We start from the raw sequence: 14,733 nt of genomic DNA on the forward strand, positions 1-14,733 counted from the left end.
AATTCCTTTCAGTAGGATTTGGTCACTGATACATGCTAGTTAGAGCTATGATGACAGAAACATTTGGGAGCATAACAAAGTTTCACACTGGAAACAACCTAAGCCAAAAGGAAAAGCCTTTCAAAATAAAAGCAGAGCTCACACGGAAACATAAGTGATTGATGGAGTTGGCTAATAGGCACCGGCCGCCTTCACTTCTCCCAAATCCCCCCCCCCCCCCCTGCTTGTTGGTCTACTTGACGATCTTCTCAGATTTTTGCAGAGAGGAAGGTGCGTTCCATGAGTCCCTGCTTTGAATATGTAGCTAACTTTGATGTCTCAGCTATAGTAAGAAAGGAGAAAGCTGATAACTGTGGCTATATTGACCCCAACGTCTGGAGTTTTCACACAGCTAAGAATCACTGCCCATGACAGGAATCAACTGCTTTAATTTTTTTCTCCAATTTAATTCAAAATCACATCTAAAAATAATTTATCTGAAAATTAGTATTTTTCTTAAATAATTTCCACTCCTGAAATACTCAGTTTTACATATCTTCCACAAGTCAAAATTATACCTTTCTTCCTTCTATAGCATTTCTGTTTATTCTCAGAAAATTCAAAACATCTGATGTGCTCCACTCACACACACCAGATACGTGAGAGCACTGGATGCCTGAGGCGACACAGGCAATCCACTGAGGGCCCGCTTAGATGTCCAGTTGGCTAAGGAAGCAGATAGCTTAAAAGCAACACTGAATATGTTTTCTAGCTTAGTTTAAAGACTGACACCAGAGTGCAATCACCCATTCCCTGTTTGTCTTCATAGAATATTTTGAACATACTTAAAATACTACTCTTTCCCAGGCGTAGTGCCATATGCTTTTAATCCCAACACTCCGAGGCAGATCTTGTGAGTTCTAGGGCACCCTGGACTACCTAGTGAGACCCTATTTCCCCACAGAAGATGGAGGAAAACAAACAAAAAATTCTACATCTTACCTTTCAAATTACTTGAGTTGATCTCTAGTTACTCATTGTCTTACTTGAGATACTGCATTGACTTTAAATGTCACCATATTTCTGCCTTATTTTTAATATTGTGATTTAGTTATTATTTAATTGTAAGATTTTAATCATAGACTTGTTCTTAAAGTTTGTATGAAAATAATTTACTTCACTTTCTTTGCATAATGCTGAAATATATATTTACATTTAAAAAGCTATAATTGAATTAGAAGTCTCTATTGATTTCAAATCAGAAGGAAAACTAAGTAACAGCATTTTCTTATTTATTTTGTCCTAATAAATGAGAAATTCCATTTTCTAAAATATATTTCCCTGTTTCTATAAGTGTTATAATAATACAAGTAAACAATAATTCTTCTCAGTCTTTATCATAAACATACTGTAAACTTAAGTATGATTTACTTGGTCTAGAGACTAAACTGACCAGGATTGTGAATATAAAAACAAACTAGCAAGACCCTGTTCACTCCTTCACTTTCTGCAGAAGTAGTGGCAATATTTTTAATGTGTTTGAATAATCATTTATATCCTCACAATGTAGTTCATATGATCCCATTTGAATTCTGAAAATAACAGTCTATTTAGATAGTTCTTAACATTGTACCAAGTGTTATGCCATCTGTTTCTCATTTTATCACAGGAAGTGGATGAGGTAGCCAACTCTTCTCCCCTGTGTCCTACGGGGGAATAATCAGGTGTCAGGGGGTGGGGTGCTAAACACACAGCTCGAAGGATTCCAAGTTGTCCCTATAACCCCTGTCTGTGGCTTTGAACTCTGGAATTCTAAATTTAATATGCCTTTGAAATCAAACTCTCTTATTTTAAACAATTGTGATTTACTTGGTTATTGCTAAACATCTTATAGATTATTAGAAGTAACTAGAACTGGCAGCTTGAACAAATTTGAAGTTCTCAACCTACATGATGCTGCTTCCACTGCCTAAAGCACCAAGACAGCAGGCAGGTCTCTAGAGGAAGCTATGTGTGTAACTGTAGGTATCTCAATCAAAGGTGACGAAATTGTCCCTAAAGACCTTTGCAAATATTTTTATAAGCCTCTCAGAAGATTTATGCTTGAACATAATATATGGGTCAAGCAAGAGTTATGGAATAAGCCAATGGAAATTTTTCTGTCCCATTGGAGTTTAGTTGTAGACAAGGAAATCTGAAAGGAAGAATTAGACTGTGCCAAATCAGCCTGATGCCAAATATTGAATTTGTAGTAAGAAACCTTAGCAAGTGCAAGTGTTTTGTTTGTTTGTTTGTTTTCTTCCAGTTTCCTTGGTTGAACACAGGTTCTACTATTCATAGCAACCAGGAGAGAAAGTTTACAGAAAGTTTACAAAGCAGTTTAGGTTACTTTTATTTTTACCATTTTTTTCAAAATATAGATATTTTTTTTTAAGGGAAGGTCCTGCAGAGAGGCCATGTAATCCAGGCTAGCCTGAGACTCACGATGGCCCAAGCTGGAGTATTAAAAACCACACTAAGGTCTTTATTATACAGTTTTGAAGATCATACCCAAACTCAAACAAGCATCAATAGTCTTGAAATCTGGACAGTTAACTTACTTGACAACTAACTACTGATTTTAAGTGCAATTTGCAACTTCCAAAAAATTTTTGTTTAACATTAAGATTTGAAGTATGCATTTTAGGTTTGGAAGTAGATAATATAGGGTAAGTGGACATATCCTCCTCCTGATCAGCAAAATAAGTGATTTGGACTGATTGAAGAGGTGACGTGAGAAGATACAGTCTTACATAAGAGATAGAGTTGAAAGTTTCTTGGTGTGGCCCAATTGTGTGAAGAAAGCCCGAAGCTATTTCCACACATGGCTACTGGAGATACCATGCTCAATAAACCTCACTGGGGGTGTCCATGTCATGTGATGCTTTGGCAAACTCTTACCAAGCCGTCACTTGTGTGAGTTGCTTTCTTGGAAAAGTGGTAGTGGGTGGCTGGTTGGGAGAGTTTGGAGTCTGGGAGAGAAGAGAATTGTTGGTTTCAATGTTAGTAGCTAACCAATGTCTCTCTTTTTTTTTTTTCTGAACCAAGTAGACAATCAGTTTTGTCAGAAGGGATTTAGTGTGCTCTACTCTGAAAAGGATAGAGCCCTAAGCAAAGTAAAGTGGAAAACCAGACAAATCAAATGGTCATTTGGAGATTGGAGTTGTCTTAATATGGGTGTACATGGTTAATAAACATAAATTTTACATTCTTCAATTCAATGTATTTGTACAAAAATAAAAAGTCATATTTAAAAAAATAAAACTCTTGGCAGTTTGAAATTAGAGGAAAATTGACACTACAATCATGTGAACAGAGTAAATACCACCCCCACCCTCCCCCAAAAAGTCTGAGAAAGCCAATATTCAAACTGTTCAGATTTTTCAGCTTTCAACAGTACCTGTTTTGTGGGGTGGGGTCATTCTTTGTCTGTGAAAACCAAAATGCTTTTTGAGAGTTTCTACATCTTCTTAGAATGATTTTGTATATTTTCAAATATTTGGTAAGCATTTAAGTTTACTGCCAGAAATCTCTTCTATGCATGCAGAATCACAGACTGACCATATGATAGTCTTATTGATGAGCTTTCCTTCCTGAAGGTGAACACAATACCCCATCAGTGGGCATTTTTGTTCTTTTCTAGTCATAGTTATGGGTCACCAACATACCATTCACATAATTTGATTTTGTCAACCCTGGGAATTTTATTCATTTAATTTCATAGGATGAGCAACATCCACTGGCCTTAAGTATAAAATACCAAAACTTGTTTTCAATGTTGTTATACCTTAGAACACTGACTAACTCTGGAGCTAAATAATAAAGATGAAAATATTGATCCATGATCTAAGTTCTGGTTTTAACAGACAAAGACTCATTAAATACTACTTAGGTCTATGGCAAGCAATAACCAAATTTTAAAATATACATTACTTTACCATGGACTTGAAAAAAATTACTTTCAAAACATTGATCAACACAGCACAGAAGACAGCATCTAAGAAAATAAATCCGGCATATAAATGAAGAAAAGAGTCACGGGACTCAGAAAGCATATTTGAAACAGAACAGGGACACTAGACAAGTTAAGGTGTGAATCCAGGGTCAAAGGGCTTTCTCAGCTGGGAGGAGAGGCTGTGGAACCGCCAAGGCAGGGAGACGATTGCCAGAGACACTATTGGACAACTTAACAATATTTCTTCAATTCTATAGCAAACAGCCCATGAATTACTCGGTCATTTTACTACTTTTTATCTACATGTATTATACACATAAGCTAAAACCAAATTTTATCCCTTTTCCATTGGGCTAGGTGAGAGGGTGTGGGTGTAGGTGTGAAATAAGATAAAGGGAATCTTCACGTACATTGGACCATACTTGTCAAAATATTTGTTATTTTATTGTAATTTTATATTTTTATATAATTCAATGCCAAGAAACTATGAACAATTGCTTCAGAAGATAACATCAGAACTACAAAATTTAATTGAGATGTTGAGTTTGTTAAATGTGTCAAGAGAAGTAACATAGATGTGATTATGTAGCTTCACATTCATATGAATTCATATGCACATTTTTCAGTGTAACCAAGTATAATGAAAACACAACTAATAACTTGATGGAACTTTGGCCAAAAAATAATTAAATAATATTCTTACAAATGGTAAAGGCAGAAAAAAGTTTAACAAAGTACCTGATATAGGCCACAGGCATGGATGCCTTTCTTAAAAATACAAGAAGGTACAAGAAAAGTTTATTTGTTCTTTAAAAGAACACAACATCAACATCTGCTTTTCCTAAATTGAACTCAGTTTCAGAACTACACACTTTCTAGTTCTGGAGGTCACTATTTTCACTTGATAAACAGAAAATAGACATTTCTATAACTCCTTGACTCAAATTTCCTTCAATATAGGTAAATCTATTATACATTCTTAATTTTTATTCTTTTAATGTGTTCTTCTTGTTAATGATATTACTTAAAGTAAATAAATATTGGGTTAATATCACCCAACTGTTAATTTATAAGAATATTTAAAAGGCTTCATATAGTCTTTGATAATAATTTATATTATTTACTATAAATAATATTAGTTATTATTATAAATAAATTAGTTATCATTTAATTTACTCTAAGTTTTTGTGTACCATAAAATAGTTGTTTTTATTGTTCTTTGTTCAAAGCAAGGAGAAAAGTCAGGTTTTTGTGTTAAATGTACTTTCTAATTCAGACCATAACACTAGTTGCTAGAGTCTTAGCATTCTGAACGAAGCAAGTTCTGAAGAAGCAAAATGTGAACGAAAGGTATCATTGAATGATTAATGTATATGATCATGCCAGGTGACTGATGATTGTCAAGAAAGCTTTTCTTAAATGGTATCAATTTGTGTTCACAATTCCTTCTCATTTTATCACTGTGTGTTCTCACTGATGTGACCACTCACCAAGAAAGTCCCAGAAATCCTTCATAGCACTTTCTAAGTCAGACATTCATATTACAAGTATTAGTTTTCAATTCTCATTTTTTCTCAAGTATACAGTGAAATTTACAATGGCTCCACAGCAGAATGTATTTTTCTGATAATAATGTCAATCCTTTCAAGTTTTCATAATTTTGACTCTCATAAATATCATATATTTAACCTATATAAATTCTCCTGGGTTATTAAAGACTTTTATGGTCATGTATATATTATGTTTCAGACAAAATCACCCCCATATTCCTTTCCCTACAGTTTTTGCCGTATCTCTCCACCACTTTCTCTCCCAACTTCATATGCTCTCTCTATACTTTAAACGGATTGGGCAGTTAGGGCTGTTGGTACACGCACGGATATAGAACCAGCTCCTAGAGCATGTGTAGACTTCAGGGGCCACATCTCTGAAAAAATATAACTCCCCCTCTTGCAACAACCAAAAATTGGCTATAAGTATTAAGGGTTTCAAAAACATTTTCAATTTCTATATAAAATTTAATTTTTCCCTGGGCATCAATTGGATTAAATTATGACTATATATCCATATTCATTGCTTCTTCCTTCTGAACTCTGACTGGTCAGCTGCCTACCAGCTCCTATCATGCCCTCCCAAGCCCAGGATAAAGTGATAATATATTATAACAGTAGAATAAATTGTATTTCTGTCCCTATCTTGAAAGACAGCTGTATCATCTTTATTGCTCATCTCATATATTAAAAATATTTGTTTTAGCATAAAATAGGGGAAGTGAACATTATCACCTTGATTCAGATTTGAAGAGCAATGGAAGAATATGAGCTTATGGTCAACCTGGGCTACAAAGTGAGTTTGGGGCCACCCTGCCCTACAGAGTGAGACACTTTCAGAAAAAAAAGACAATAACAACAACAAAAAATGAGTGAAAATAAATGTTGAAAGTTTCCTACCATCTCATGAAGAAGGAGCAGAATTTCCCCATATCCATTGTTACTCATATTCATAAATATATTTGTTTAAGCATGTTACATTTCAGAACATCTTCAAGTTATGGTGATACTACAGCAAACAAAATAGGCAGATATCTCTGTCTTAAGACTCTCCCATGCTAGTTAGCAGTATTTATTAAATAACTAATTTATCAGTATGTAGGAAGAATTGTGAAATAGTAGAAACTACGATTTCTCTAACCTCATCTGAAATGGAGGTTAATTTTGTAATCAGTGACTTGAGTTTATATGCAACCAAACTTAATCATCTTTAGAAATATCTGGAAATAAAATTGTTTTTAATTTTTTTGTTATCTCTTTGAGAATTTTGTATAATGTATTTTGATTGTATTCACCCCCTCCCATATCTTTTCTCAGACCCCCCTCCCCATCCACCCGACTTTTTGTCCTGTTTTTAATCCCATCAAGATCAATTTGTGCTGCACAAATATTCGTGGATGTGTGCTCTTCCACTGGAATATGATTAACTTAGCAGGGCTACATTCTTAAAGAAAACTGACCCTCTTTTTCTCAGAAGATAATGATTGCCAATAGCCCCGGGAAGATGTGTGAGAAGATGTGCTGGAATTTGGTCTGGGTTATAATACACAGGTTCTGTGCATGCTGCTACCCAAGTGGGAATCCATATGCAGAGCTGCTCTGCCTTGTCCAGAAGATACAGTTTCCCTGTATCCACTGACTCCAGCTGTTACATTCTTTATGCCCTCTCTCCAGCAATGGTTACTGAGCCTTGGGAGGTGAGAGTGAGGGATATTTGTTCCACCAAGGGCTGATCATTCTTCAGTCTCTGACTCTCTGTACCTTGACCTGTTGTTGGTCTTCATGTTAATCACCATCTACTATGACTAAAATATTCTTTGAAGAGGATTGAGAGACCCATTAATCTATATGTATAAATCACTACGAGTCAGTTTAATGCTATGCCCATTTAGCAAAATATAGTAGTAGGTAATTGTACTGGCCCAACTCTGAGTCTCTATCATTCTCTTTGCATTCCATTGGAACCAACTACAAGAGGGCAGTGATTGACAATGATCTCTTTGAAAATTTAAAAAAATAGGCTAAATCTCCTGGTTCTACACATGTATTTATCAAATATTTTCCAAGCTTCCTCTTTACAACCACTGAATAAATTTAAACAGTATGAAAACTAATACTAAGTGTTTGCTGTATTATCCACATACGCCTATTGGCTAATATTAATTTATTACTTCTACTGGAAATTTACTCCTTTACTTCCTTTGAGTTGAAATTATACAATGCAGATTGGCGGTGTGGTTAAAATGCTCCCCCAGCATGTAGGAAGGTGTGGTTCAATTTGCAGAACAACCTAAAATCCAAAACAGGCTGGTGGCCAAAAACGATAATCACAGCATTTCCATGTTACTCTTGGTACCTTGTTAGCTCAGCTTGAGATACAAAAGACCCTTTCTCAGATATAAATAAATAAATGATAAAATTGAATTTCATAGAGCAACCATTTGGATTTCACTTAAGGATAACCTCTCGGTTATTAAAATGTTTAATATGGTTGTTTCTAGAAGTACTTTCCAGTCAGTTGGAATACTATCAAGTACTTTCTTTTCCTGGATAATTTTTTTTTCCTTTCTGGTTATCAGTTAGAAATACATGTTGGACAATGTAATACAAGGATATTGTCAGCAAAACACAAAAAACATAATATTTCTCCTTCAAACACAAATCAATTTAGTACTGAAAAAGTAAGAGTTACTCACGAAAGTGAAACTCTTTAATATTACCTCATCTAAATATGATCCTCAGTATCAGCCTTTTATAGATAAAAATCTTTGTTGAGTTAGAGCCTTAGTGAAAAAACAAAACTTCCCTTGATCTATTGTGGTTCATTCTATTCACTTGAATGTAGCTAAAATTATAATTAGGTTCTTTCTAGATAAATGAATTGACTTTCTTAATTTTATTGAAGGTGTCTTAAAGGTATCTTAATCAAAATTTTAGTGTTAATTTAAAAATGTGTTTAGGTTTTTCTCTCCCCAAATCAGTTCTGAATTAAATGTTTCTCAGAAAAAGAAGACATGCTTAAAAGGGAAATTATAAGATACTGGCAAGTACTATCATAGTATATGAGCCATTATGTATATATATAATTTATATAAGGAAAGCTCCTCCCTGTATTGTTAGTAAATTAACTTCACTCTCATTTGTAATGTTAAACACACCCTTACTTCTGTACCCCAAAGGGAACATGGATTCTGTTTCTACAGTACCCACACAAATGATTAATGAGTATAAGAAACATCTGCCAGTTACTGCAGTATTAGATAAAAACAGAACAAATTGATGTTTGAAATGTCTTGAAAATTTCATTCATGAAACCAACATGTACGGAAAGGGGGAACATATGAACATGATAAAGAGTGTTACCAAGTTTCCTGTATGATATCAAAGGAGATTGCTTTCTATCTACATTTCCATCTCTAGAAAAAGCTCTGTGAACGTGGAATAACTTAAGTGTCTCCATGTTTTACAAGGAAAACAATAGCAGAACTTCATGGATCATGGTTTGCATAACATAGGAATGTACATGAGTCATTTGTATATGAAATACTTATAATGACTGTTATATAGCCAACCAGTAATTTGTTATGTAAAGATGTTTCAATGACATCCTTACTTCAATCGTTCAACTCCAAGATTTACAGGTGATTAAGTTAGGTGTCGGAGATACTTATTTTCAATAATTTTCATTGCAAAAACTTATGGAATGTGTGGACATTCCTGCAGACATCAGTGTGGAGCTTTCTGTGCTGTTTTCCATCTCAGAAACTGGAAAAAATGTTTCCAAACTTGATAACAAATACACTGACGTTGATTTAGGAAAGATTTAGCTTCTAAAATATTACAAAATGCAACATCTCTCTTTAAATTAATAATCCTGACCTGTAATGGAAAATACCACAAATGTGATCAGAGAAATTTTAAGGGAAAATAATGCTAGTCGTATTTGAACTTAAAAGCTGACATTTTCAATTCCACATTCATAGAGCATTTTAAAAAGGAGATGAAACTGAAAATCCCTTCAGGAGAGTAAGTACAAAAACTAACAGCAGCAGTAATGTGAGAGGAAGGAAAGTTAAAAAAAAGGGAGGGAGGGAGGGAGGGAGGGAGGGACAGTGGGAATGAGAGGGAGGGAGACAGGAAGGCAGAGGAGGGAGGAAAGGAAGGAAGAAAAGGTCACTAAAGTTAACACCCCCCAAAACAATCTTAGAACACATGGTCTCAGATAAATAGTTCTGTGATACTACTCTAAAAACAAAATAATTATTGATTGACTTCTTGTCATTTCAAACATTCCTAAAATCAAACAGACTAAAGGTAAGATTCAGTGTTGGATAAGTCAGTTTATTCAGGAACTGTCTCCACACTGCCAGGGTAAGGCACTATTCTGAAAATACTTAGAAATAGGTTTGTACTGCCCAAGCTGCAAAAACCAGTGATGCACTGTCCCGAACAGCAAGGCTGAATCTATACTAAGCACTGAATTCTACAGTAACCAAAGCCCTCAAGTTTTTACTTGCTTGTTGGAGACAACTATTGGCAGCTTTTTTCTCTCATTAACTGTGAGGCATGATCAGTGTTAACCCTTACAGGAATTAGTTTCTGATGGGGAAATGGAGGTTCCAGAGTAGATGACCTCTAGCTTTCCTAAGCAGCTTTTTAAGGCCAGGGTCCCACACCTGCAGTCAGTTCTACAATTTGGTGAGTTCTCTGAGCATAGTGCTGCCATCCTGTGGTAGCTAGGAGGATAGCTTTACTTAGTCATGTCTACTGGAGGGGGCAGGGCATCCCACTAGAGAAAACGAGGTGAAGACAGATGTGCAAAGAGACAGTGCCAAAGTAAATGAGGATTAGCAACCAAGAAGGAATAAAACGTAACAGTATCTAACCATAAAACAGCCAAAGCCTATGAAAAAGAGAAGAAATAACTGTAGACAGTTTACATTGCCTCCACGAAGGTCAAACATTTACTGAAAGGACTCCTCAATAACCTAGTATCAAGAAGGAATGGACTGTCTAAGACGTTGCCCTATGCACATCTTTGTGGCAAGTGTTCTCATCATATGTGCATCATTCAGCCTTTCCTGCAGTAGGGAACTTTGTGATTAGCATTTCAAAACGAAAGCAGATATCTAAAAATTATTCCAAAAAATATGTTTAGTATTTTTTAAAAACTTCAGTTCACTTGTGAAATTATCATTTTACTATGTAACACATAGTTGCATACCTTCATGTACGGTATTATATGAATTCCGAAACTTTGCTTCATGGAGTTGGGAGGAAAACCAGGTAGACTATTCAAGCTGTTATTTCAAAGAGCATAAGATCATGGAAGACCAAGCTTTTAATGTTTCTATGTTATTTCATTCAAAATGTAGGAAAAAAAGAGATACTAGATTCAAATCACATTTAAAGTTCTTTGCCTGTATACCAGGATAGGAAATAAACAACTTTTAGCTTTTGTGAACGTGATTGCTCCACACAACATTACTACACATAGTATTTTCTTTCATCATTACAATGTAAATATTCATATGCTATAAATGATCTGTTATTAACTTTCTGTTATATATAAATCTATGTCTTTCAGTATTTAGTATATTAGCACTAAATACCTTCTTGAATCAAACCAGTTTTTGAGGGCATTGGGATTAAAAGTTCAGTCAAATGATTATATTTTTCCACATGTTATAGCAGATATAAATTGCCATTACTTATTCTAATAAGCTACAAAAATTGATTTCAGCGTGTTTCTTTAGTTAAAAAAAGTAAAGTAAAATCTTCTATATCGGTTGTCACTTTTTTTTATAAGAGATGTATATATTTCCTTTAAAAGACAAAATGGATAAAATATAAAATACTGCCTGCTAATTCATTATGGCATTCTTGGTGTTTGGTTTAGGCATAGAATCACTGGCATTGCTATTCATTCATTAATTCATTTGTTAATTCATCAAATGCTAATTGATCATTCTTCAAGATCAGATATCTGAGGACTGCTAGCAATGTGGCATTAATGTAACAAATATCATTCAAATTAGAAAGTGACCATCTCCATAAATGATATATTGATCATGCATACTGGATCCTCCAGATTTAAGAACTGTTCTGATGGGAAGCAAATGAGAAATATATGAAGGCCATGACAAGTTGTTTGACATCCACAAATAAATTGAAGTTACTATAGACATATGTCCTATAAGGTAGCAATTCGAATATGCAGTGTGCTTGGTCTTAGATAAAAATTGTTTTAACTTAGTAAGATTATGTTATTTTAAATTATTGTCTGTTAATTGCCATTGAAAACAGTACAATGAGGTTGGTTTTGTTTTTGTTTTTTGTTTTTTATTTTGGTTAATGAAAATGTTTTGCTTTCAATGTTGTACTGTCCACTATTAAAAATCTAGTGGGTTGTTTTATTTAATGTCAAATTATTTAAAGTATGATAACTTTCATTTGTCTAAATTAATAGAATAATCTGAATCATTACTGGTTGATTATGCAGTTTAATTAATGTATACACATTCATAATTTAATATTCTAGTCATGTTACATTTATATTTTAAATTATGCACTTAAAATATTTTCTTTATTGGTAAATGTGCAATCTGGGTTTCTTCTACATAAACTGAATAAAATATTTAGCAAATATTAGAACTATTATTTTATACAAGTCTAGACCTATATAGGTAACTAGTATTTTATTGGTGACTATCACTCAGACCTTCTTTTAAGTAGCAGGTTTTAACTTATAAGCCTATACATAAGATATATAAACTGACCAATATAAAAATCCTTTCTTGTTCCCCTGTTCTGAGGAAGGAATTCTACCATCATTGGAACAGATATGAAATTATTTGGTAGCTTATAAGGACATCTTATTGCTGTAATGGGACAGGAAGCTACCCTACCTGCCTTGTTTCCTATAGTTTCTTTGAGTTTTCTATTTATTTGGCTATAATTAGTTAGAAATCCTCCAGACTAAGAATCCACTGTTTATAGACTTCTTTAAGAAATACATAGGTCTCTCAATACGAAGTGATTATCAACCCTTCACCCAGTAGCATGAACACATTCAACTCCGGGATGCCTTGTACAACAGGGGTATGCATGTTGAGGAAAAGGATGCTGAGTGGTCTTGTGACTCACAACACATCTAGACTTAGAATCAGGTAAATTCCTTGTCAAAGACCAGGTGAGCTCTAAGACACTGGTCAACAGCCATTGACTGTAAATTCCAAGAAAGAAGTGGTGGGCTTGGAAATTAATCTGATGGGAAGGACAGCAAACCATCGGGCTCCTGTTTTAGGTCGCTCCTAATCTCAGTCTTTAAAAGGTCATCATTATGAGGGCGTTGTTTCTGCACACAACAGCTCAGCTTTAGGGGTCTACAGAGTGAGCATAGCTCAGGAAAACGATAGGTCACTCAATCTGGCAAGGAATGCATATAAGAGCTTCAAGTAATTGCTGAATAACTTCTACCTCACAGAGTTTGCGCAGGCATGGACTTTCTCCCCTTCCGACTTTACACATGGCAAACCCCGCCCCATCTCCTTCAATCTAGAGCTCTGCCATATGTCAGTGCTATGCTCCTTCTGCGTAATATACAGCGCCAATATATGTGCATATGTTTCTATGGGTACGTGGACTCATATATTCAAAAGTGAAACTCATGGAAACTCTGAAATAAGTCCCCTTATCAGTTACAAAATACCTAAGAAACTTTAGATTTAAAAACAAAAACACCTGGAGAGCTGGTAGAGCCGCTTGTTAAGTATCTATTCTGTCATGCATTTCCCTTCTAATGAGACTGTCCGGTTACTGACTATTAACATGGAAAGTAATCACACAATTTCTTTTATTCTGTTAAAATATTTTTTCTGTGAAGTCTCCCAACGCCCCTCTTGTATGACACAGCACTATCGTAATGCTATACAAATAAAAAGAGTAGAAGAATGACATGCTACTTAACTGAGTCTAAAAATGGGAATGTTGTTCCCAGTACATTTTTTTCATGTGTATTAAAACGTGAAGGAATTCTATTTGCCAGTGTGCGTTCCCGGCTGAAGAGATGAAAAGGACAGAAAGGTTGAGGAAGAGGGAAAACGTTGTTTCTGCCGGTCCTTTCCATAAATATTATGCACATGTGTGATTTTACATTTGGAGATAAAAGTGAACCTCACTTGTTGACTGTGGTGTTGGCTCTCCCCACGTCATGCAGCAAAGCCCGCCAATCACCGGCCTGCAGAGAGCTCCGTGTCCACTGGCTCCTCCGGCAGCAGCGCTGGCAGTGGCTATAGCGTGGAGAGTGAAGGAAGCGGCAGCCTGGCAGGGGAGACTAATCTGCTTCCCATCCCAAGGATGTAAGTGCTTCTTTTATAAAAACAAAACTGCAATTTTAACAGCATCGTGAGTAATCCGTTCTTAACATTTCACAGGAGAAAAACAAGGCAATTATCCAGTTCTGAATCACTGTCCGTGGGCATCTGAACTGCTGATGCCTACATAAGAATCAGGTGTTCAGGGATGACTGGATTGTTTCAGTTAATTCTAAAGCTGAATGCAAATGACTAGCGTGCTGACTTCACCTGCACTGCCTGCATTTACCATAAAAGCTCTTAGAATAATAACTGAGCTGGGCCAGCCTGGAGTTCAGAGCAGTGCAGAGAAACCTTCATCACACCGTGACCAGATACCGACCTTCATATTTGACACTAACACAGATAGATTAGCTTTTTTTTCTTTAAATCAGGAGAGATTTCACATTTGAAGAATTCATAGCATCTTTGAAACAGATGGCAAATTGGGATAATCGTTAAGACTTTTCAACTCTAAACCTCTCTGCAGTTAAAACGGAAGATTTTTGAAGTGTTTTCGTGATTTCTAAACTTGCTCCAGAAACATTCATTTCTGGGAATACAGTTCATTCATAGGATGTTAAGCCTCATGACAGTAATTTTGCAAGTCAGATGCAAAAGTAAAGCAGATTGTGATAGAATGGATTTAGATAGACTGTAGATTATGTCTGTTCCAGTTTCAAAATCTAAACTTGTAGACCTTCCATTTTCCTTTCCATGAACTAATCTTGTGGGTTTGAAAACACTGCCAGGGTATCCAGACATGTGAGTAGGCCACAGTCTGTATAGCCTAAAGTGTGCTTTTATAAGTTTTTAATGTTAAAAAGGAGGCTATTTCATGACACATGAAAAGCAT

At 35.2% G+C, this 14,733-nt stretch overlaps 1 protein-coding gene across 3 annotated transcripts in view; it reads left to right on the plus strand.

Moving 5' to 3' along the window:
* Pclo (piccolo presynaptic cytomatrix protein) overlaps window positions 1-14,733 on the plus strand; it is a 341,154-nt gene that overhangs the window by 291,458 nt on the left and 34,963 nt on the right. For all 3 annotated transcript variants that reach the window (XM_036180305.1, XM_036180306.1, XM_036180307.1), the window contains one exon: window positions 13,742-13,883. In XM_036180305.1, the coding sequence (XP_036036198.1) occupies window positions 13,742-13,883 (142 nt within the window). The remainder of the gene's footprint in view (window positions 1-13,741; window positions 13,884-14,733) is intronic.

This window comes from Onychomys torridus, chromosome 3 (assembly GCF_903995425.1).
Source record: "Onychomys torridus chromosome 3, mOncTor1.1, whole genome shotgun sequence".
NCBI lineage: Eukaryota > Metazoa > Chordata > Mammalia > Rodentia > Cricetidae > Onychomys > Onychomys torridus.